This window comes from Cyprinodon tularosa, unplaced genomic scaffold (assembly GCF_016077235.1).
Source record: "Cyprinodon tularosa strain WSP-4 unplaced genomic scaffold, ASM1607723v1 ctg406, whole genome shotgun sequence".
Lineage (NCBI taxonomy): Eukaryota > Metazoa > Chordata > Actinopteri > Cyprinodontiformes > Cyprinodontidae > Cyprinodon > Cyprinodon tularosa.
In genome coordinates, this window is record NW_024039126.1 from 787810 (window position 1) to 813677 (window position 25868).

General features: G+C 38.7%; 1 protein-coding gene across 2 annotated transcripts in view; it reads right to left on the bottom strand.

The window, feature by feature from the left end:
• plpp4 (phospholipid phosphatase 4) overlaps positions 1-25868 on the bottom strand; it is a 113072-nt gene that overhangs the window by 46523 nt on the left and 40681 nt on the right. For both annotated transcript variants that reach the window (XM_038298318.1, XM_038298317.1), the window contains exon 2: positions 9262-9370. In XM_038298318.1, coding sequence (XP_038154246.1) covers positions 9262-9370 — 109 coding nt within the window. The remainder of the gene's footprint in view (positions 1-9261; positions 9371-25868) is intronic.

Sequence of the window (25868 nt, forward strand, 5' to 3'; positions counted from 1 at the left end):
AGACAAATAATGGTGTTACAGCAGCATTACGGGAAAAGTGATCACACAAATGCGGACCTTAAAAGTGTATAAAAAAAAATAACAAAATAAGTTGCAAGGTTAAAAAAGTAAACAAAATAAAATACTGTACTGTACAGTCTTTTTACAAATATAGACAGCTGTAGACGTTTGTGCAGTAGGGGATATTTGAAAATAGCAACAATACCAGAGACGTGCAAAATGACAGCAGCATGTCATTTAAGTAACCAAGACTAAAACCGTGCAAAATCAGCATGAATGTAACAACTTATTTGAGGTTATTGAGAACAGTGGTGGTTCTAGAGTCTTCCAGCTGCTGGGAGGAAGGATCTGTGATAACGCTCCCTGGTGCATTTAGGGTGCAGCAGTCTGTCACTGAAGGAGCTCTGCAGTTCTGCAACAGCTTCATGCATGGGGTGGGATCCTTTTGTTTCCCACCTCCTGCACTGAGTCTAGACCAGTGATTCTTAACCATAGGGCCGCGGCCCAAAGTTGGGCCGCCAGCGCCCCCTTGTGGGCTGCAAAAATCTTTCAGTTTTGCACCTGTGGGCCGCAAGGGCCGTGGGACTGCGTGCAGCTTTCGACCATGTGGTGGCAGTAATGCACCAACTCCTTCTCCCATTCACAACTACGTAACCTGTGTGAATCAGGATTCTCCATTGTGGCCACAACTAAGACCAAAGCCCGAAACAGACTCAGAGCAACTCTGGAGGCTACTCTGAGAGTGAGCCTTTCTCCAATTCCACCCAGACTGGATCTGATTATGTCTCAGAGGCAGGCCCAAGTGTCTCATTAAGAGGTGAAGATAAAAGGGAGTTGTATTATTGTTGTTAATTGTTGTTATTATTTGTGTCATTGTTCATTTGTCACAGATATAAAGATTTTTCTGGTTCTGCCATGCAAAAATGGAGACTGCTGAAGCAATTTTACAATGGCTTTGCAGATTATAAGGCTATAGTTTCATTTGCACTTTAATTTCATTTAGTTTATTTATATTTATAGATTTATATTATTTGAATGCATTTATTTTATCACCCCCTTTTTATTGATTTCATGATTTATTTATACTTATATATATATATATATATATATATCTATATATATATATATATATATATATATATATATATATATATATATATATAATCATTTATTTTATTAATTTAAAGTAAAAATCCTACTATTGGTCTTTTTTTATTATGATTAAAAAGCCTGACTTGATCCTTGAAATTTTTTCTTATCACAGCTTGATTTGGTCCATTAATTATCAGCCTGTTCGGTGTCTTGATGTATGTGTGCAGGTTTATGTAAACGTTTAATAAAAGTTTTTGTGATTATCCCCTTTTATCATGTCATTTTATTAGACAATTTTTTTGCTTGTTAAGCAATAAGTGGATTTGGTTTATTATTGAATACAAATCAAACTGTACAGTGTTAATATATAATGGGCCCCGGGCCACTTTGTACTATAAAAATTGGGCCTCAAGGTCGAAAAGGTTAAGAACCCCTGGTCTAGATGGCATTCAATCACAGAGCTGGCCTTCCTGATCAACTGATCCAGCCGCTTTCTCTCAGCTACAGATAAGCCACTGCTCCATAGAAGATGGCTGATGCCACAACAGAGTCATAGAAGGTCTTTAGGAGCGCCCCCTGCCCTCCAAAAGACCTTAGTATCCTCAGCAGAAAGAGTCTGCTCTGACCCTTCTTGTAGAGATGTGTTGGGAGTCCAGTTCAGTTTGTTATTCAGATGAACACGAAGGTACTTATAATAGTCAACTATCCCAATGTCTGTTCCCTGTATGTCAGTGAAGCGGATCTGCTTCTGCGAAGGTCCACCACAAGCTCCATTTCTTGATGAATTCAATAGCCTAAATGTATTTTACCTTGGAGTCTGAGTACGAATTGCTGCCAGTGGTGGACAAGGTGCTCAGGAGTAGAACTCAAAGCTCGTCTGCCTTGCTATGCGTTTCCTGGATGGGGCCGCCTGTGGAGCTGTTTTACAGCTGCTTTTTCTATGTCTGCTTCTGTCTCCTTGAACCCTAGTCGGCCTCTGCAGATGGTCGCTCACACTAAGCCTGGTTCTGTTGGAGGTTTCTTCCTGTTAAAAGGGAGTTTTCCTCTCCACTGTCGCTACAAGCATGCTTAGTGAGAGGGATTGCCTTCGACTCAATAAGTCGATGCAATCAGCTGGTTTTCCTTAGATTGAAAACTATGTATCAATTTGACTGGATGATCTGGTGAACTGGAAAGTGCCTTGAGATGACGTGTTGCAAATTGGTGCTATACAAATAACTAAACTGGAACTGAATACTCAAGTTAAAGAATTGAAGTACTCACTTTTGAAAATACTTAGTTATTCAAAAGTACATGCATTTAAAAGTACTTAAAAATACAAATTACATTCTCTAATATCATTAGTTATTTAAAAGAACCTCATAAGTTTCAGAAACCACTTCATGTATTGATGCAGAGAACCACCTACAGATTCTACACCACCTGGAAAGAACTTCAGCATAAAAATACCAAAAGATAAACAAGGATAGTTATTTTAATCTTTATTCATTATTAAAAAAAAGAAAAGAAAACAGAGGTGTTTTGATTCTCTTCACACTTTCAATATGGAATATTGGTTTAAAGCTTAATCTATTACCGCAAAGAAACCACAACTCTGCTTTTAGAGCTCCTCCTACTGAACAACTTGGACACATGGCAACAACGAATGCCTTGATAAAAATGATAATATCTGCCCTGTGTGTCTCACATCTTTGGAATGTTATTAAATCTCTAAAACAGTGGAGTCCAAATTCAGTCCTAAGGGCTGCTATCTTACATGCTAATATGCATTTCAAAAAAGAGAAACAGCAACAGCGGATTAGAAAGCTAAGCTTAGCCAAAAGGAACAAGAAACTAGCAGCTTCTTCGAAAGCAGAGGAGTAGAAAGTGCAATATTTGAAGTTGAAATGTTGTGGAATGAAAGTTATAAGTAGCCCCCCCCCAAAAGATACTCATTAAAAAAAAAGTACTTAAGTGCTTTAATCAAGTAAATGCACTTTGTTACTTTCTTCAACTGTTTGCTCCCTCCCTGTGTGGCTTTGTTTTCCTGACATATTTTGAAATATTTCCACATCTCTTTCTTCAAAGACCAATAACAGCACTATAGAAAAACAAAAACAACAATAACACTGCATCAGTATACATAAACACTGGAAGAAGATCGGGGTTCTGTGGGAGTCCTACTGGACGATCATGCTGTTGAAAGCTGTTTGGAGTTCAGGATCATCCGGTTTCAGGCTGGATTCAGTGTATTCTCATTATCAGTTTGTATGAAATCGTACGAAAAGTTATACACAGTATTTCGTACATTTTTGACGGGTTTTTTTTCGTATTTCGTCTATTTTTACGTCTTGCCTCGAGACAAGATATCCGTGTGCATGCGCATCTTACGCACCATTCAATAACATAAAATATAATATACAATTAACCCTAACCCTAACCCTAAGATACAAAACAGCAAGCAACCTAGTGAGAGACATCAGGAAGTAATTATTGCACTGTCCGTCCCAGTTTTACGTCCGTCCGCGGATCTGCTTTTTTCGGCTGTCCTGCTGCGCATGTGCAATGATATGTTTTTTCGAGGAAAAATGTCAAAAACGTACGAAATACTGTGCATAACTTTTCGTACGATTTCATGCGAACTGATAATGACAATATGTTGCTGGATTGCAGTGGGAGTTTGGGGGCCTTGCTGGTGAAGGTGTTCAGTGCCGTATGTCTGCCTCTTTGGTCTGTTGCTGCTGGGTGCTTTAGAAGCCAAGTCTGCCTCTCTTTTGTAATTTTTAGGCACACACAGTAGTTTTACTAAATATATACTCTTTGCATATCTAAGAATTTGGAAATTTCAGATGACTAATTAGCTCAAACACAATGAATTACCACCAGGAAACTTATTTCTGCCCACACTCCCTCAGAAAAACACTTGCAGACACACACACAAAAACAAACACTCTTGTTTTGCTATATAGTGAAGACCATAAATTAACTCCCATTAATATTTGGTCATAATTTTCAACAAATTTAAATTGTCATAACAAATTTTACAGATATATAAAAAAAGGAACATGGTTTTAAATCAAAGAAACCATGAAGACTTTTTAGCATATGAATGGGAATGGCAATGCATGCACTCCTTGTAATCTCAAGGCAAGGTTGCTGTCAGGACTCCTGTTTTTGTGTTTCTGTGTTTGTCTCCCTTCATCCACCAGGAGGCGCCTGGTTCTGGTCCGCCTTCTCTCACACCTGGTGATGGTTTCCTCGTTAAACGGAGTGTTCTTAAGCTGCTGACTGCCACTACTTCGACGCCAGTTTAGGGTACTCTAGCCAAGCTAAGCACTTTGTCAACCTGAGTTTAACTTTGTTTTTGTCTCTGCCTCTCGGTAGGAGGTCATCCTGCAAACTGGATTTCTCGGACCTTCACTCCCTGGAAGGATCAACTGAGCTTCAAACTTAGCTGGGGTTCAAACAGGAGGTTTGGATCCACTTTCCACAAGAAATCGTTTGAGCTTCTTGCTGAAAAAGGGATTATTCTCTACTACGACCTGTTCAAGTACCGCAGGAAATCTGAGTGGCAGTCAGTTTCTCCGTTCACCAACTATCAACCGCATTCTGGGTAAACCCTGTTCGCCCTCCACCGAATCAGACAAACACTGGAACCGCGGCACACAGACAGGAGTCAAGGATTCAACAACTTCTCTGGAAACGTGAGTCGGCAACCAAATCCTCTTCTCCAAGTTTACGAGTCAAATTCCCCACTAAGCCTGAACTAACCGCTGTGTCTTCCCCTCACTTTACAGTTCTGGTTGAGCAGTGTTCAGAGCAACACTTCTCCCTCAGCTTAACTTCTTCAATGAAACCTGTTAAACCTTTTCCCTGGTCTCTCTGTTCGGTTTTCTGCATTTGGGTCTGAAATTTGTAACATCATGATGGTTGCAAAATGCACTAATGAATCAGCCAAGATGGGCACGTATCAGCTGATATTAGAAAGAAAACGTAATAATGGCCAAAGATATCAGCATGCAAATGTGTCGGTCTATTTGGGGTTCAATCTGTTTTGGTCCTGCCATATTAGTTAGGCAGATTGCGTGTGCTACACACAGTTTATTAAAAAGATAAAGTCCTGTTATGTAGTTGGATGTACAAATGAAAATATCCATTTAAAAATAATAACAGTGATAGTGCTAAATATTTATAGTGCACTTTATCTAAGTAGCTCGATGTGCTACAGAGAAAAGTAAAAATATTAAAGTCACAAAATTTAAAGTTAAATACAAAAAGACAAAACATAGAAAACATTTTCTCTTTCTGCTCTTTGATCCCCTTATCACAATTCGCCGACAGTAAATGACTGTTGGGGAGATAGAAGTGATTAAACAAAAGAAAATTTTTAAAAGTCCAACAATGATGCCTGGGGAGGCCTTTTAGACTTCGGCTGCATGCATTCTAATGGGGGTCATAAAGAGTCATAATGTATCATCATGTCAGCCTTACAAATGTACTCGTCTCAATGGCCAGATAATGTCTCCAAAGCTTCAGGGCTGCTGGTGAGAGTAGAAACTAAAATAGAGTGACCTAGCTGACATGACTTGGACAGTATTTCTGGAAGGGATGTTGCTGTAGAGTAAGAGTGTTTCTTTCACTTCCTGATTGAGTGAAAAGACTGTCAATGTTGTCTAAAGCACAAAGGGAATAAGAAAAATAGAGCATGGTTTGTGTCTAAGCATAACTAACCCTGCTAATGATTGGCCTTTTTTGCAGTTTTTTTTTTTTCAGGTACCGGTATGTTCCTTATTGGGTTGTCAGTGCTAAAAAAAAAAAAAACACTAATTCACATTAACATGCTGATTGAAATACCTGTTGCATAATTTCGTAGTTACTCACTTACGGCTTTTTTGTTCTCCTTTCCACAAAGCAGCTTTTAATGAGACTTTGATGGCTTCACTCACTTTACTCACTGATTGGTTTTAAACACTGTAAAAAGATGCAAAAAAAAAATCATTCTCCTACCACATGGTTTCCTTAATGTATGTAGAAAGTATGTAGAAAGTATTCCATATTCAAAGCTGTCACATCTACGGAAGAGAATTAGGGCCACTGAAAAAAAAAGAAAAGGTAAAAGATTTTTTTTAATTTTATTTCAGTATAGTATGGGAAAAAAGTCAGAATTCTGACTTTCATCTCAAAATTCTGACTTTTTTCTCAGAATTCTGAGATTAAAGTCAGAATTCTGACTTTTTTCTCAGAATTCTGACTTTCTTCTCAGAATTCTGACTGAATTCTGAGAAGAAAGTCAGAATTCTGAGAAAAAAGTCAGAATTCTGAGAAAAAAGTCAGAATTCTAAGAAAAAACAGAGAATTCTGAGATTAAAGTCAGAATTCTGAGAAAAAAGTCAGAATTCTAAGAAAAAACAGAGAATTCTGAGATTAAAGTCAGAATTCTGAGATTAAAGTCAGAATTCTGAGAAAAAAGTCAGAATTCTGACTTTTTCCCATGTTAAACTGAAATAAAATTTAAAAATCAGTTAACTTTTTTTTTTTTGAGTGGCCCTAATCCTCTTCCGTACACATCAGTGTAAAACAGATCGCTATAATTGACTCTCCAGCTTTTTCAGTGCATATAAGGTGAACAATGTGTGAGGAATAATGGAATCTCCCAGTTCACAAAGAGGTGAGTAAAATAATAATTTGGACAGCTACGTAGTTGCGCGGTATGCTTCTACTTTTCTTTGTATTTCTTTTAGCATAAAATCACGTAAAAGCCAATGTAACCAGTCTGTCAAAGTGTCAGGATCTTGGCACTGATGACTGGATTAATGGTTCATTCCACTCACCTTCCTTGCTCCACCCAGTTTTTAATTACTGTTCATCTTATCCACCTGCTCCTGCCTCTATTTAAGCTGTTCGCTCTCAGTCATCAGTACCAGATTATCCAAGCACTTGGTGGGAGTTCTCTAGGGTACCCAGTTTCTTGTTCTGATTGAGTGATTCGGACCTGTTCTGCCCTTTGAGCCTCCCTGTTCCCATTCTGATCTTTTTGCCTGACCTGTCTTGATTCTGACTCCTGCTGGATTCTACCTGTTGACGACCCTGGATCTGTCTCCTGACTTCGACTTGGATTTTCCTTTGGTAGCTCTTCAGATCTCTGGTCTTCTGGGCTTGACTCCTGTTTTCCACTTTAACACCGGTTTTGGCTTCACCCTCTGGATACTCCTGCTTTCCATGGTCTGCTGGCATCTGCTAGTCAGCCAGTTTAGCAGTCTTCTGGGCTTTGGCTCCTAGAACTCTCTGCGTGGTGTCCGCCGTGTGTTGTAGGAAGCCATCCGGCTGGATTCTACTCCTTCTTGCCACAGACTTAACTCTAAAAGCAGGTTAGTGACTCACACACTCGTAAACGGCCTCTGTTGGATTTATGTGATCACTAACCTGAGTTTTCCTTCTACAGAAATTCCGGCCTTTGACGCCCTAGCTGCTGCGCCACAGTTCCGACATAAAATAAATAAAAGCTTTTGCGAATCACATCTGTCTGTCTGCTTGAAGTTCTGGGTCCACAGTTCTGAGGCCTGACACAAGATATCTAACATTACATTTCTATACAGAGTTTGACCAGAAAGATGAATTAAAAAAAAAAAGTTTGCTTTTCCGTAAAACTGAAAACATGCAGAGCTGTTTTACCCTCAGGAAATTAAGAAAGCAGATACAAGTTGAGGACTGGAGTATCAGCACAAAGAACAAGCTTGATTCAAAGAGCTTGATTCCCTCATAACTATATGTTGGGATCTGGAGATCTGCCACCTTTCTCCAGCAGAGAGCGCCCTGGGTCTCCTGAGCTGAAGCCACATACACACCTGAGGCTGATTCACCTTATTAGGAGACCAACTATATAAGCAGCGGTTTGACTTCTCTTCAGCGCCGGAGTGTTGACCAGTTTTGGTTAGCGGAACCAGCTCATGTTTGGAAACCTGCCTGCCTGCCCAGAGAAGCCAAACCTGAAGATCCTCAGTCTGAATCTCCCGGTTAGTTCTAAGGAGAGAACTAGGAGAACAACTCAAGGTCTGAACCTCGCTAACCTGAAGCTAAGCTCTACCGCTGCAGAGCTCTCTGCTGAAACCACAGTCTCTGGACCCAACCGGTTCCCTCTCTTCACCGATCAGTCTGAACCTCATCAGGTACAAATCAGAATCAAAACTCTGTCAAGACATCACTGCGACCTGGCTAACCAAACAATCCCTCTCTGCAGATTACTCTGTGAAACCAAGTCCCGGACCAGTACCAGAACCAGTGCAGTTTATTGAGGAGAACACACACACACGTTTACTCTGTGTGTGTGTTCTCCTCAATAAACTGTTTAACTTTTACTCTGTTTCCTGTGGTGTTCTGCATGTGGGTTTAATCACAGAGACCCATCATGACACTATAAGTTTTCAATCTGGACGTTCGGCTGCTTAATCTCTTAGCTTTCACTTCAAACTCAAGAAGCTCTAAAAGTAATTGGATGATAATAAAGTCCCCTTTGATGGTTAATATGTGAGATGGTTTGTCTTGAGCCTCATCAATAATAGAAGTTATCAAACATTTATTAAGGCCATTATTAAAACATTGCTCCATTATGGCTGTAATCTTGACTGTTATGGTTACAGAAAAGTGATAATTCTGGTGCAAAAATAAAGTCCCACCTCCATTCCAGCGATTGGTCTGGTCTTTTTTGGGCCATAGAGTCTGAGCCTTACCAGTGTAACTTACCTGAATATTATTATTATCCTGGAACCGATAATGAAACAATTTCCAAAACAAAAAAACCATATTTTTTTAAGTGATATCGACTCATTAGAGAAGTTGTTTTGTATATGTTATATGCATTCATTAATGCATCTCTTTTCAAATCTAATTTTGTTAACTCCAGCATTTTTCACGATTGATACTTTGGATTTGAAAATGAATATATAAAAGCAACTCTATGCAGAAAGCAGTTTTTCACTCTTTTTGTTTAGGGTATAAAGTACTTAAATTAAAAAAGGGCTGTTTTGACTTATTTTGGATCAGTTATAGTATTTATGTACTTTTTATGTCAAAACATTTTAAACAAATCAGCAACAGTAATGACAATTTCTTTTTTGTTTCAAACAAAGTCATTAACTACAAAGACATTAGGTGGTAATTTAAAGCATGAGAATTTAATTATGGGAAACTTACAAACATAACCCTTTTAGGAATATGGTCGGACTCCACCAGAGGATTCTTGTAGAGCCAAAGCTCCTCCGGTTGAATAACTCTCTCAAAGGGTTCCAGAAATTCAGTGAACCTATAGAAAAAAAGCAGAATGTTGTTATCATCATCTTAATGTTTGGTCTTTACTTATAAAGAAAACAAATTTCCATGTGCTTAGATTAAGCAACACAGAGCTATATTTATTTATTTGTTCTTCATAGGAAACATCCAAGGACTTTACCTGACATTCCCTTTACTCCTCTCAAATACTTACGATATACATGTACTGTATAAGAGCAAATTAGTATGCTGCTGCTTCCTCCTTCCCCTTGGCCACTCAGTGGTCTGTCCGACACAACCTTGTTCTGTGTCATTTTAACAAGGTCTTTTGTTGCCAATATGAAACAGTTCAATACCTTACAATGCCCTCAAAGGAGCTTTGAGATAACTTCACCGACTTTAAAAACAAAATCCCTTGAATAATCAAAGTAGTGTGATTTGATGAGTTTCTACTTGGTTATGCATCAGAAGGTATGTGAAAGCCCTCCACACTGGAAAAATCCAAATCTAGATAAGTCATTTTTTCTTAATATAAATGCATTTGTTCTTGGATTGAGGAAGTAAAAGAGACATTTTCCCAATGGAACAAGACGATTTACACTTAAAATAAGAAAACACAATTGCATTGTCTTTTTTCAAGTACATATTATCTAATTATTTTATTTTAAGAGTAAAAATACTCATTCCATTGGCAAACTATCTCAATTACCTACTCAAATTAAGGTTAAATACACTTAATTTAAGACATTTTTACTTATTTCTAGATTGTTTTTCCAGTGCAAAACCCTTAACCTGACTCCGCCAGATGGATTTACTCCGCGTATCCCTCTGGAAACCTTCCGTTGCAGTAATTTTGGGAAGGGGCGAAAATACTGGTTAGCTGATTGGCCTATGTTGGTGATAGACGGGCCAAATAAACCAATCAGATCAACGAAGCATATGACGTACTGACAGACCGACGACGAAAACACAACCACAAGCCAGGCTACTCTTGCCGAAACCAGTCGGGAGAAGAGCAAAAACATCTTTTCCTCTGAGAAAAGCCTCCAGAGCAGTGTTTTGCTCTTCTTTTAGTGAAGAAATACTCTGTAATTCCCATAAAACTTGCTCGATAGCCACGCTAACACTAGTTTCATCGGCTGAAGCCGCCATGTTCTTTAGACTGAACTGTTGCGCTTCTCGTTGCGTCACACCTCAACCCGCCTCAAAGCCAACGCTGATTGGACGTTCGTTTGGTGAACGGCTCCAAATTTTCTTCAACAGAGATTCTCCAGACTGATTCGCGAGTGAAATCTTGAAAGCTTGCGAGATCAGGATGGTCTCACGAGGCTACAAAACCCTGACAACCTAGGTTCAGAACAGGAAGCAGAGTCGTAGTTTAACATACCTCTCTGCAGCTTCTCTACTGTTACCCACTCACAGTTAGCTAAACTATTATCTTCATCTAAGCCTTGAAACTGGAATGTTAGATCCAGTTTCAGCGAGGTTATCTAGGGAAGAATCCCCTCTGAGCTACATCTCCATTTTAGATATGATTACCCTATTCCTATTACAGGGATATGTGCCTCAGGTTTTTAAGGTTGCTGTAATTAAACATTTACTTAAGAAACCATCTCTTGACCCAGATGACTTGGTCAGTTATGGACCTATGTCGAATCTTTCTCTTTGATCTAAGAGATATATAGTTGCCAAAAAAGTGTGTGAACAGTTACACCATAATGACCTGGTTTTAGAGTTCATCATAGCACTGAAACAGCTCTGGTGAATGTCACTAATGATATTCTAATGGCCTCAAATAATGGACTTATATCTGTACTTGTCCTGTTAGATCTCTGGTGCTGCATTTCATAGAGTTGATCATAATATTCTTTTAGAAAGATTTGAATATTTTGTAGGAATTAAGGTAACACCATTAGGCTGGGGTAAAACATATTAATCTGACATATTTGTGTTCACCATTTCCATCCATTTTTTGTCAAGCGGGGTAGCAAGGGGTGCTGGTGCCCATCTCCTAGGGTGACCAGACGCCATCTTTTTCCCGGACATCTCCTACTTTTCATACCAAAAAAAATGTCCAGGGGGAATTTGAAAATCGTCTGGGATTTTGGTCGACTACAGTGCAGCAGAACCGAGCCGTCAGCACCGCTGTGAAGTGGGTTTGAAGTTGGATATTCTAGCTCTATGGAGTCAGCGGGATCTCGCAAACAGTTTATCCGAATGAGGGCCTCCGATGTCGGCCAGCATCTCACAGCTGCTCCCTCCTCTCCCACAAGCGGTGGTGCAGTTAGGGACCGTCAACAAATCTTTGAACCAAGCACTCTTGAGAAACAAAAATCAAACAATTCCTTATCTTATGACCAGGCAAGACGATATTTATATAAAATCATGCCAATAGAAAACAGATGTAAGTCACACTTGCTTTTATGCAATTTTAAGCTATTTTAAATTTTTAAGATATTTCTAACTACAAAAGTTGGGACTTTTCTTCAATAGGGGTATGTTTTACTACATTAGCTTGATGAGACACACTCATTTCTATTCAATTTTTAGCCTTTGTTCATTTTTAAATATTTTCTATAATTAAAAAAATTAATCTTTCTTCAATAGCTTCCAAATCATATGACCCACCAACTCAAATTCTTTATGAAAATGTTTTACTACATTACCCTGATGAGGCGAACAAATTTTTATTCCATTTCAAGCCTTCGTATATTTTTGCCTTACCGTGTTTCATCTGACACACCTGGCACGGTTTTCTGCAAGGGACTGCGTAGCTCTGATTGAGATGGACCCCAGGTCTATTTTAGTAAGACTACTCAGCAATTGGTAACAATTTAATGGGGCTGACAAAAAGAGAGGCGTGGTTACAGAATAAAACACATCTGCTTAGGGAGCAAACACTAAATAAAAGGTCAACTGCACATTAACCATCCTAAAGCCCTAAATGTACCTTTCTTTTAACCTAATTCCCTTTATATTTTTAATTTTAGCCTGTTAAAGTCCTCTGTCTGTTCTGGTTTGAGATGCTGTGCAGACGTCTGGTCATGAAGTGGGCCGTTGCTTTGTAGCTAACCCATATTTTAGCGACATTTTTTTCCTTTTTATGATCTTTCCCAGTCAAATGTCAGACTTTGTTGTGGGAAAAAGAGACAGAAGTAAAAAAAAATAAATAATAAATTAATAAATTCTGAACAGATCTGGATCTGCTCACCCTGCGTTGTAGGATTATCTCTATATGCACTTAAGTCAGTGTGACATGGGGAAAAAAATTATTAAAAATTCGCACAGAAGTGTGACCAGGGCTTTAGAATGCTGGAAGACATATGAACAGAGTGGTAAAAAGAACAAAAGTTCTTAAGAATAGACTAACTCTTGTGCTAGTGAGTAAGTAAAAATAAAAATTACTCATTCTGCATGTACTTTTTTTTTTTTTTTTTTTAAATAAAGTTTGGCACAGACCTGAACTCTCAGAACCCTTCATTGGAGACCTGCACAATCCGGTCTCCTGCATCGTCAGGTCTGGAAGTTTGTTTCAGACAAAATCGAAGCCTTCAGGAATAATACTTTTTTTTTTGCAACAAGAGAAATAAATTGCTCTATGCGGAGAAAATGTATAAATTTTTGTTTTTTGCTCTCTGTTGGTAAAGAGAATAAAAAGTACTGTACAGATTTGTCTAGTTTTATGCTAAGATCCAGGATAATATAGACCCAACTGAATAGAAAACCTGCGTAAACATAAGATCTGGTCTGCAAATCACAATAAAATTGAAATAGAACTTGAAACATAATCAAGGTGTTTAATGGCATAATCTAACAAAGCAAAAATGGAGAAATTTTTTTTTTTTCAGATTCTGATCCATCACCTACAATGTTTTCCAGTCCCCCGTCTTTATCCTTGTCATGATCAGGGTTTTTCTACAAACTCATAACAGAGAGATTCAAAACAGTTTTTTTTGTCGCAGCTGTTATGTCATGACTTAATCAATAAATACAGAAGTTACGAGCCAGTTTCGAGAAAGTTAAGCGTCAAAGAACAGATTGCGAGTTTGTGTAGGGTGGTTTGAATCGAGTTTTTCTGCCACCAGGAATCTCTGCTGCACAGATGCCTTCAGGGGCCACCCAAAGCTCATTAGGACATTAGGAGCTGGCTGACTCTGCCAGGAGTTTGACCAAGGTGGTTACCCTGAGCCATCTGAAAGTCCTGAGTCTTTTCTTCATTGAATTAACTTCCTGTTTTGTTTCCTGTGTTCCCTATGGATGTTTTTGTTTTGTTTTTTTTATTCCAGCAGGAGCTGCTGAAACATTTATCTCCCGAACCAAGACATCATTTCTGGGAACCATACGGCTCCTAATCCTTCCACCCTTTTTTCTGCCTTTCCTCTCTTCATCACACTCATCACTGGGAGCTTGCATTCACCACACCCTTGGGACCCCACACTAAACCCCCTTAGCCCAGAACAAACTGCCAGCTCTCTTCATGGTCCTGACTGACCATGACTTCTACTACCCATCGCTTTCTCTTCCTCAGAAATCTGTGCCTCATATTTCCCCCAGGCCTCATAATTTGCACATTTATTTATTTATTATCACTGTTAAATAAACTTTTAACTTATTCTTATCCCCTGTGAATCTCTGTATGTGGGTTAGACATTTAACAGCCACTGTAACACATTTTTTTTTCAAATGTAGTGCAAAAAATTAAAAGGCCCTCAAATTAATTAATATTTACGTAAAGTAACACCTCTGCAGGTCACTTTCATCATTCTGCTTCATTTCACCTCTATTCTCCAATTTTGCAATACTTTTAAAATTCAAATTCCAACTTTGTTCTTTGTGCTTTTTCCCTTCATAATAGCCATAGATCGTTGTACTGCTTCAACACACTCCTGAAGGCACCACCTCATAGATGATAGAGTTGGGCTAATTTTTCAGTTTTTAGTAGGGATGCACGATATAATCGGCCCCCTATCGGTATCGGCCTTAAAACTGAATATCGGACATCGGCCACCCCACCGATATTTAACCCGATATTTGATCAGCTTCTGAGTTTCTAAAATCTAAAAAAAAATATAAAAAAATACTACTTCTTCTTCTTCCTCAAAAACTTCTTTTTTACAGACTTAAAAACTTCTAAAGACGAGGGAAAAAATATTGATACATTAAAATATCCCAATATCTTCATATGCTGATATATTACCATTTAAAAACACCATATCAATCTCTTTTACTAATGAAATATTGCTATATGTCATCGTTATGCTACGAAATCCCCCGAAAATTCACAAAATGTTGCCATATTTTTATATGTTGATATATTGACGCGGTATCGATCTATTTTACTAACAAAATCTCACAAGAATTTGCAAAATATCACGAGAGTTTGTAACAGAACGATGAAATTTCACGAGATTCTGAAAGTAAAATAGATCGATACCGCGTTTTTAAAAATCAATTTGATATCAGCATATGAAAATATATTTGAGTATATTATTTTTCAAAGTGTCAGAAATGGATAACAAAACTGCTATTTTCAATGACTACTTATTTTTGTCCAGCTTTAACATCGGTATCGATATCGGTTATCGGCTACATGAGTTTTAAAATATCGGCATATCGGATATCGGCCAAAATCCCAATATCGTGCATCCCTAGTTTTTAGTTTTGTTTATGTCCTAGACATAGCTATGGACTCAGCTTTTTACTATTTCTGTGAAATGAATAGTGTCTCAGAACTTTCCTAGTCAGAGGGTGTGGATGATCTCAGAGGCTGCATCTTCTAAGTACTCGATCTATCTGGACTGGAACCTTGGAGGTCTGTGAAAATAAGGAGGCTGGAAGCATTTTGGCTATGGATTCAAACAGGTCCAGCCTTCACCGGCATTCACCGCCCATATGCTCTGTCGCCTAGCAACCGAAACAGTTGACACAGAAAGCAGGCAAAGAATGGATACTCAATTCTCAATATGTGTACTTGTGCGTTCTCATGTGGTCTTGTATTAATTTAACGTCATCATCCTCAGCCCTAGTACAGTTCCAATTCACAAGAACAGCAGACTGAAAAAGGAAAAAGTCCCCTCCCTCTTTACCCAGCATGCATCAGGGCAGACTTGTCCATTCTTAAGATTGACAGCTGCCCCAGCATGCACTGCGGCAGCAGCGGCTTTCAATAGAACGCTCACAAAGCTCAGAATATTAAGGTATAAGATCTCTTTTCTGTTGGTGTTGTTCAAAAAAAGTACCTTTTAAGATCATTAGAGGAGAGAACATTATACTTTTAAGCATTACTATATGGCCCATTTACCGATTTAATGTGTAATTCAAACAAAGATTTTTAAAGTTAAGAGGACCGCGGTGACTGTGTTAAGTCTGTCTTTAATCTAATCTAAAAAAGAAACACCTAAAGGTTCAATTAAGGAGTTTAAATATTAGGATAAGTTAAAACGGTTGCAATTATATAAAAATAAATTGCATATACACTGCAAAAACAATCCAGAAATAAGTAAAAAATGGCTTAAATTAAGTATATTTAGCCTTAATTTGAGCAGGTAAATAAGATGATTTGCCAATGGAATGAGTATTTTCACTCTTAAAATAAGACAGTTAGATAATATTTACTTGAAATAAGACGATAAAATAGTTTTTTCTTATTTTAAAAGGAAATTGTCTTGTTCCATTGGCAAAGTGTCTTACTTACCTCCTCAAATCAAGGAAAAACACACTTATTTTAAGAAAAAATAACTTATTGAGATTTATATTTTTTGCAGTGTATGAAGAACAAAATGTAAATTCTCCTCTCTAAAATTTTTTTTTATAATTCTTCTCATCCCTTTCAGGGTAAACTGCTTAAACAAATCAGGACTCAATAATTAAAATGCCCCTCAGTCATGCAATGAACCAAATATTTTCAGGCTATATTGTAGAATCTTTCATAAATCTATTCAAAATTAGCTAAATGTATTGTTGGTTCTGTCTAAAGTCAGTAAATCAAATTATACAGGCTAATTTCTCTCAAGCGAAGCACAACTCTTGCTGTGAAAAGTCAGGTTGACATGATAGCAGTACGTAAATGAAGAGCACAAATCAGGTACACAGTGTGAAAAATCAATTGGTCCATTGATAACGTGTCAGGGTGTTTCTGGAAAGGAGCAGCCTAATCAGTTGATTTAACACCTTTTGCTGAGTTCTTGTTCCTGATTCACTTCAGCTTTGTTGCATTCGCAGACTTGGTTGTGTATTAATATCACACACTGGCAAGGACACACCATATGCTTCATGAAATGATCCCTTTCTCCAGCTGTTATGTTCAGGCATCAGTGTTTTTTGAAAGGCTCTTTCTGTCCCCTAAGGACTAAGACGGGGAAAATAAGGGTAGAAAGATACAGTCAATCAGCTCAGACCCACACCAACACTTTGGGGTCATTACATGGAGCTATGGTCATTCTGTTTCTCTCACAGCCAGCCCAACATCCTCATTAGTTTCACACTAGAAAAACGATCTAGAAATAAGTAAAAAATGTCTTAAATTAAGTGTATTTACCCTTAATTTGAGAAGGTAAATTAGATAGTTTGCCAATGAAATGAGAATTTTTACTCTTAAAATAAGATATTTAGATAAAATGCACTTGAAATAAAGCAATGCAATTGTGTTTTCTTATTTTAAATGCAAATTGTCTAGTTCCATTGGCAAAATGTCTCTTTTACCTCCTCAATTCAAGAACAAATGCACTTATTTTAAGAAAAAAATGACTTATCTAGATGTAGATTTTTTCCAGTGCATTAGTTAGGTTGCATGGTTTGTACTAACTTCTTCATCCTGCATAAGATTTATTTTTTGTACAGTTTAATATTATTTACAGACATTTAACAATAAAGACAATTCCTAGAGTTAAAGTTCCCATTTGGTCACATTTCCTAACAATCACCTGGTTCCAAATATGATCAGAACAAGAAAACAGTAAAGACTGATAGGAAAAAAGTGTCATAAAAAATGTATAGTTTTTTTTAAACATTTTTCATCTGTTAAATGCATTAAATAATATTAAACTTTAGATCTCTCCTCTATTAGTCCAAAGATTATTACTTCAGTTTTGATTTTATTCAGTTGAAGAAAATGATGGCACATCCAGGCATTGATTTCTACGCATTTCTTCAGTGCTTGAATTGGTTCATAATCACCTGGTGACATGGTGATGTAAAGCTGTTTGTCGTCTGCATAGTTATGGTAGCTGATGTTGTTTTCTATTAACTGAGCCAGAGGGAGCATGTAGATATTGAATAGGAGGGGACCCAGGATGGACCCTTCGGGAACCCAACATGTGATTTTTGTCATATCTGATGTAAAGTTGCCTACTGATACAAAAAAGTCCCTGTCCTTTAAGTAGGATTTAAACCAGTTGAGAGCTGTACCAGAGAGGCCGACCCAGTTTTCCAATAATATCTGCGTCGCACCTGCAACAAGCTAACTGTGACACACTGCTGTGGGAGTATACACAGCCCTTTAGTGCCCTTACAACTGTAGAAAAACAAAACAGCCTCCCATTAAGTTTAAAAAGTCACACAGTTCCTTATAAAGATAAGAACACATTCATGTCTCTGTAGGTTAATACTATTCAACCCTCTCAACTGACATAGAAGAGTTTTGGAAAAGTGCAGCTTAGAAGTAATCTAATAAATCTGAAATGAAGCTAAACCTGGGTTAATGGTAATGCAGTTGCTCTAAGGGTCCGGGTCCCAAGCATCATTTGTAGAAACAATTAGTGACTGAAATAAGAGTAAAGGATAGAAAATAGTGTATCATTTTCAGAGGGAACAAAAGATTTATTTTGTCTGTGTGATCAAAGAAATACGTTGATTGCAGTTTCATTAGGATAGTCTGCAGAGGTAATAAGAAACACAGCATGTGAGTAATTTTACCCTGCTAAGAAATCATTTGTAAACACACACATCCTGCAAAAAGACACAGTAAGGGTGGATCAGGGAGGCAAGCTGCATTTTAGATGCAGCAGATTCAGCCATCCAGAGCAGCAACAGGTAGAGCTTACAGATGGAAGAGATTAGGCATGAGGGCTTTACGGCTTTTGTTTGTGATATATTTGTTATTAGATTTGTCTCTCTACATTGTGTAAACAATGCATGGAAAACCAATATTACCTTAAGCCGCACACCCAGAGGGGAGGAAAAGTAAAGGCAAAAGACCAGAGATGAAATTGCTATTGCAGTGTGAAAATCCATCACAGGGTAAAACCAGTTCCCTCCAAAGACAGACTTATGAACTTTGTCAAGGCCACCGCATCACCTACTGTTAGTACTTTATCTGTATGTATAAAAAAAACATAATTTAACAAGGTCACCCAGAGCTTAACACAGGTGATATTTTTAAAATGTTTTTGTGAAGCAGAAATGTAGTTACAGAGTATTCCCATTTTACTTTTGATCAACCGACCCCAGCGGGTGAAACTGGGTCCTCACCTCTCTTCTTTTCGCACTCTCAGCACTGGCTCTCCACAGTAGCCCACTACTCTACACCCTCTACACATCCGACTGCAGTCCCACCCACCCAGAGAACATCATCATCAAGTTTGCTGATGACACAACGGTGGTGGGGCTGATTACAGGGGGAAACGAGGTGGCCTACAGGGATGAGGTCCTGAAACTTGGTGAGCGGTGTGCATCAAACAGCCTGGCACTAAACATCAACAAGACTAAGGAACTCATCCTGGACTTCAGACGGAAGAAAGCTGCCCTTGCCCCCCTGTACATCAACAGTGGATGTGTGGACTAAGTGGAGTCCTTCAAATTCCTTGGCATCCACATCTCTGCAGACCTCTCCTGGTCGGCCAACACCACAGCTCTGGTCAAGAAGGCCCAGCAGCGGCTAAACTTCCTGAGGTTCTGACCTTCTACCACTCCACCATTGAGAGCCTGTTGACCTACGCTGTAACAGTGTGGCACTCCAGCTGCACCGAGGCCGACAGGAGGCGACTGCAGAGGGTGACAAACACTGCACAAAAAATCATCGGCTGCCCTCTGCCCTCTTTGACTGCCATCTACCACTCCCGTTGTCTCAGTAGGGCCAGAAACATCCTAAATTTATTTCCTGTAGCACGAATGATTTAACTTTCGCCTATTAATTCCTAAAATGATGTTCCATTGAAATACTGAAAAGAGTCACGCACAAACTATCACTATTTCTGTCAATGGGACTAAATTCGTTAAGCCTAAGGTAAGTATTAAAACAGTAACGAATGCACTAACAATACATCAAACACTTTTGATTGGTTCAGCAGCCAATTGTTCCGCGCTGAAGACTTTGATGAACTATCTGCAGTTCTGAATGAACATCCAAAAGGTATCGAATGCTTGAAAACCCAGAAGAAAACAGATGAATCTCCAGTCAACATTGCCCGGAGCAACCAGTGCAAACTTGCAATCAAAGTTTTGCACAAGTCCTGCCGAAACAAGGACAACCTCCCACTGAGATGAATCCTGTCCAATGACATTAGCATTGCCAATTGATTTCCTTGTGTGTTTTACAACCCTATTTAATGTTATAGATGTGACTCTTAAGCTTCTGTTCAATTTTGACAATGCTTCCAGTTACTTTAAAAACTGGCCTATAAAGATGATCATTAAAAATGTTTACAGCATTTTGTGCATGAGTTTTTCTTTTTCTTTTTTATCAAATCACCCTTAAAGTAAGATTTTATGTAAACTTTAATAAACATTCATTAAATTACAATACAGGGATATGAGGTTGTAAAAAAGTCATCACCCTAGTGTAGAACTACAAAACAGGCTAAAAACAGACTTTAGCCTGTTTTTTCTGAATATGTTTCATTCTCTTTAACAGGAAATTGTTTTCTGGTTTGTTGAAGTGTTTTGTTGACTTGACAGGTTAACAATAGTTGGGTCTTTGATTTGCATCTGACTGGGAATCTGCTTACAAGGATGGATCTCTGTGTTGTCTAAAAAAACCAACTACATATTGCTTTAGCACAGTCTGACACAACTGACGAAAATTCCTGGATAGGTGTCCAAGAGTACTCAGAAAAGCTGAGTGAAAGCTCTGTGGTTGACTGTCAATCTCTAACCTTCTGCTCTCTCTGCTTTTCCTCAGAGTAGCTTTGCCTCGTCTGTTCCTGTTTGGCTGTGACGTCATCCTGGAAAGAAACATCAGCTGTGCTGCTTCTATCAACACCCTTGTTTATAGATGTTGGAGATCAGCCTGTTTTCCAGTGTGGTCCTGTTTCTCTGACTGTGACTGAGTGGATGTGCTCTCTTCGTCCTCTGGCATGGGAGCTGCCTTGGAGCTCGTCTGCCTGGCTGTGTGTTTCCTGGACGGGGCCGCCTTTTACAGCTGCTTTTTGTATCTCTGCTTCTATCTCCTTGAACCCCAGTCGGCCTCGGCAGATGGCCGCTCACACTGAGCCTGGTTCTGCTGGAGGTTTCTTCCTGTTAAAAGGGAGTTTTTCCTCTCCACTGTCGCTACAAGCATGCTTAGTGTGGGGGATTGTATTTGAGTCAATGAGTCAATGCAATCAACTGGTTTTCCTTAGATAGAAAACTTTGTATCAATTTGACTGTATGATCTGGTTGAACTGTAAAGTGCCTTGAGATGACATGTGTTGTGAATTTGGCGCTATATAAATAAACTGAATTGAAATTGAATTGGTTCTGATTTAAGCTGGCTTTGTGGTTGCCATGACATGCATCAGTGAGAATTTACACATTGACAATAGGTGGAACTAAAACAGAGTACTAGCATCATCAATCTGGCTGTATTTTATGTGATAGAGCAACAAAGTAGAGCTTAATCATGCTGACTGTTCCACAGGTACCTTCTGAAGATTAAGGAAATCATCTGTGTTCACCATGGATGCAATTGTGATTTCAGGGATGGGGGGGGGCAAGTATTTTTCACATTTAACTAACATATAAGTTCAGTGTGTTTTCTAGTAGATCTTCTATGTTTGTTTGCTCTACTTCATTTTGCATCTCTGCTATCCTTCTCCTGACAAAATGTATGGATGCATGACATGGACAAGTGGACAGTTTGGGGTGAGATTAAAAACACAGAGTTTTACAATTATTACGAGCTTGGACATATAAAATTTTAATTTGTAGATTGTATTTTTTCCTGTTTTGATGACATTAATAAAATATAACAATAATATGTTTTTTTTTATCAGCACTTTTGTTAAAACAAATATACTGGCTTTATATAGCTTTGAAATTTTGAAGAGGATCTGCTGCTTTATGGAGCCAATTAAGGTGATTTTAGCACATCCTAACTGCAAGTCTAATAAACAAACACATGCAAATGGCACCAATTCAAAGATTTGTGTAAAGTGATACACCTGATAATACAACCCTTCTAGATCATATGACCCAATGAGAACAAAAAAAAGTCTATTTTACAGCAGGAGACTCCGTCACCAACTGCTGTCTTTTAAAGACCCCCTTTTTTCCACAAGACCATACCTCCTGTACCATTTACTATTTTGATATCTCAAAAATCAAACCGAAACATACCAGAAAGCTGAGATAAAGGCTTATGACCCCACAGTTTTAAAGGCATACTATGCAACATTTTTCAGTTAATTAATGTGTTCCATAACGTTTTGGATAATTAAATGAGTCATTTCAGGTCAAGCAAAGGTTTTCTCGGCCGCCCTGGTGGTCTGTAAGGGAAATACCGTACGTGCAATTGCAGGAGCCCTCGGCCCGCACCCACAGGCTCAAAAGTCTTGTGCATCGCAAGAGTCGGTCTTGCTTTACGGCGAGAACTGCTACACGCCCCCAGTGGAAGGCATGCTCGTTGCTAGCGCAGTGGCGATATTTGTGCAGTTATCATGGCGGAACCAGCGTGAATTTTCAAACTCGAAAATTGGAACAAAATAGTCACTTACCGCAGTAGACATGGTGATTCGTTGCATTCGCCTGTCTGCTAAGCTCAAAACACCCGCGCCTGGCTTGACGGAGAAACCAGGAGAACAGCTGTGCATATTTACGACAGTGCACTTTTACTTTCGCCCTCTGGAGGGAGCCTCGCTGGAAAATCAACACCGGTTGCATAGTATACCTTTAATTACGGTAGAGCAAAGGACTTCAGCAGCACTGTGACCATACAATCACTGACCCAATTCAGTGGCACATCAGATGTTTTTAAAGTGAGCTTCTCAAGAGTTACAGCTGTGACAGCCAATCACAGCTTATGGGCGGGCTAAACTCAGGGAAGCTATTGCTTACTTTTTGAACGAGACCTCAACAATATTCGACAGTAGTGGACCAGCAGACATGGACCGGCTGCTGCTTCTCTCATCTTGCTCTGTAACTCACTCCTTTGACCGTCAGAGGCCCTCTGTCCATCTTAAGCAGTTAGCCTCCAGAGCCTAGCCTTGGCCTGCTATCCTCTCTTCCTGCTCGGTTTCTCTGGCGGGCCCTAGCTAACCCAGGCCAGATGTAGCCCCTTCCAGGCCATCAGTGTCTTTCATTTCCTGGCAGGTCTCTCTGCCGATGTGCTTCTCAACTCTCTTCCTGAGCTAGCAGTTGCAAGTTGCTGCCTCTGCCGCTGTGGTTCTTTAGCCACAGAGCATGGCATACCTGGCCGTCTTGCCCTGGTTATGGTCTGAGCTCAGAAATCCTGTTTCGTCCCCCTCTATTGGGCACTCGGACCAAAACAAACATGGACTGAGGGTAGGAGAAAGATCCAAGTCTGCTTAGAAAAAAAACAAAACTGCAAAATAACGGCAATTTTAATTGTTCGTCTTCATAATAACCAGCTGGTTACCGGTGTAAGCCTACATAGATACATTTCCAAATAATATTCTATTAACCTGTGCAGGATTGCGTATCGGCTTAACTTAGCCGGTGTCTCATTCAAATTTAAACGCGATCTCCAGAGATGGGAAGTAACAAAGTACAAATACTTCGTTACTGTATTCAAGTAGATTTTTCTGATATTTTTACTTTACTTTACTACTTATTTTTATGGTGACTTTTTACTTCTACTCCTTACATTTTTACACATATATCTGTACTTTCTACTCCTTACATTTAAAAAAATTGGCTCGTTACTTTAGTTTTGAATCATTTCAATGGAGTTACCGTTATTATTTTTCACGTCATCAATACCAAATTCAGTCTAATTGGATGGGAATCTACGTTGCATTTGACGCACCACTACAAGATGAATGGACAGATTCGGCGGTATTCATTCGCGGCAAATCATTGCAGCTTGGTGGCGGTGGCGTTAGCATAGTAGCATGGACGACGAGATGATTGAAAATGAACACAACGGAGATCTAGTCCTATTGGCAGACATCCATTTAAAATGTAGGCAACGGCATGAAAAAAGTGGTTTCTACTTTTACTTTAAATTTACAAGCCTGCACTTTACTTGAGTAAAGAAGTTTAATCAGAACTTCCACTTTTACCAGAGTATTTTTTAACACAAGTATCTGTACTTTTACTCAAGTACGGAAAGTGAGTACTTTTGCCATCTCTGACGATCTCTATAATCACAAAAGCTGTGTGACTCCACAAATACAAACCAACTCCTATGCAATTATAAATAGCATTTTCTAAGGCAAGGCAAACATAAAATTGGGACTTTTAGTACATAGTTGGTAATAAATAACATACATATAGAATATAGCAGTGGCGGCCGGCCCATAGGGGGCGCTGGGGCACCGCCCTCCCTGATAAGAAGAGAGAAACGTAAAATATATTTTTAGAAATTAACTCATAAATGTCAGTTTTACTCTCTAGAGTGTGTACCTATAAGCAAAACAAATTATATAAACTACATTTCCCTATCTACTGTCATTCATTTGTGGATTTCCACAGACAGACTCCTACCGTCTCTGTCTTGGGGCTCTGATCAGACTGCCCCACATGTGCAGAGAATCTGCCAATCATGTACTATTGCTAGGTCAATTTAATAATTTAATGGCCAATCAGCGTCTCAGAATTTTACGGTCTTGGGGCGCTGAAAATACTGCCCTTTAACAGGCTTGTGCACCCAAAGCGCAGGTGCAGACGATTAGAGGGACGATGGCGAACGTAACGAACGAGGTGCAGCTTCCACCAAATTCGGTGAGATCCTTATTTATCTACCCGTTTGCCAGAAGAACATCCCTGTTATAGGATATGAAAATTTCCTGTCAGGGTTATTGTGACCAAAATCATCACTGTTACTGTTATTATATAGTAAATTAAATCATTACTGTTAAATTGTATCTATTGTCCAATTGTTTATTTGAATTCTTATTCTGGATTAGTTGGAGACATCCACTAGGCTATATCAGCCCCGTCAAAAATATTTTTCACCAGCCGCCACTGGAATACACTGCAAAAATGATCTAGAAATAAGTAAACATTTATTAAATTAAGTGTATTTCCCTCAATTTGAGCAGGTAAATAAGATTATTTGCCAATAGAATGAGTAGTTTTGGTATTAAAATAAGATATTTAAATAATATCCACTTGAAATAAGACAATGTAATTGTTTTTTTCTTATTTTAAATGTAAATTGTCTTGTTCTGCTGGCAAAGTGTCTCATTTACCACCTAAATTCAAGAAAAAATGCACTTATTTTAAGAAAGAAATTACTTATTTAGATTTCGATTTTTTGCAGTGTATAGATATATATATCTACCATTTATATCAGTGAATACCTGTAATTATTACATACTGTAGCTTTAACAACTATACTGTGAAGAATAAAGCTAACTTTAGATATTAACTGTTTATAAATCTTGGCCTCAATTTAGAGCAGTTTCACGGCTTAGAAACATCTGAGCGCCTCCAAGTAACAAGAATGATTCGAAACTTTACACTTTCAATTAGATCCTGTGAGGAAACATAGAACTACCACATGATGTGAAATTATGGTGGAGCTTATTATGATAAATTTATCCCATTAGAACCAGAAAACTATTTTGTGAGAAAAAGTTTGACGCTTCTGTAGTTTGCCCTCTCCAAGAAAGATCATTCGAATGGTGTTCATTACTCCAGTATTCACTGCTCCTTGCTTTCTGGATGTTAAAATATACTTATATCTGGAGACCCATTTAGGAGATTTGGTCCAGTCAAAGATGATAGAATATGAAAACTCAGGAGGTGAACATTTGGCAATCAGCAGAGCGTCTTGAACGTTTGTGGTGTGTGAAATGGAAGAGACTGCTGTAGGGTCTGACCGTCTGCCAAACCTTGGACAAAAATCAAAATGACTGCTCCCACCAGAGGTATGGGATTATAACTGGCTTTCTCACTGTGATGGCAGCCACATCCACTCCCTCCCCACCTCAAGTTCTCATTACCCGAGGTATTTAATCATACAGCAGGAAGCCATAGAAAACTTCCCTATGAGATCTACAAGCTATTGAGAGCAGAGGTTGCATTTCCTTGTGGGAAATGCTCATTATTTTCTGTTGTCTGAGTCCTCTGGGTAATTTGGCAAATGGTAAATTCTCTTTTCTCCTCTTATAAACCATCAAATGCTGCTGCATGATTGTGCTCTTCGGTATAAC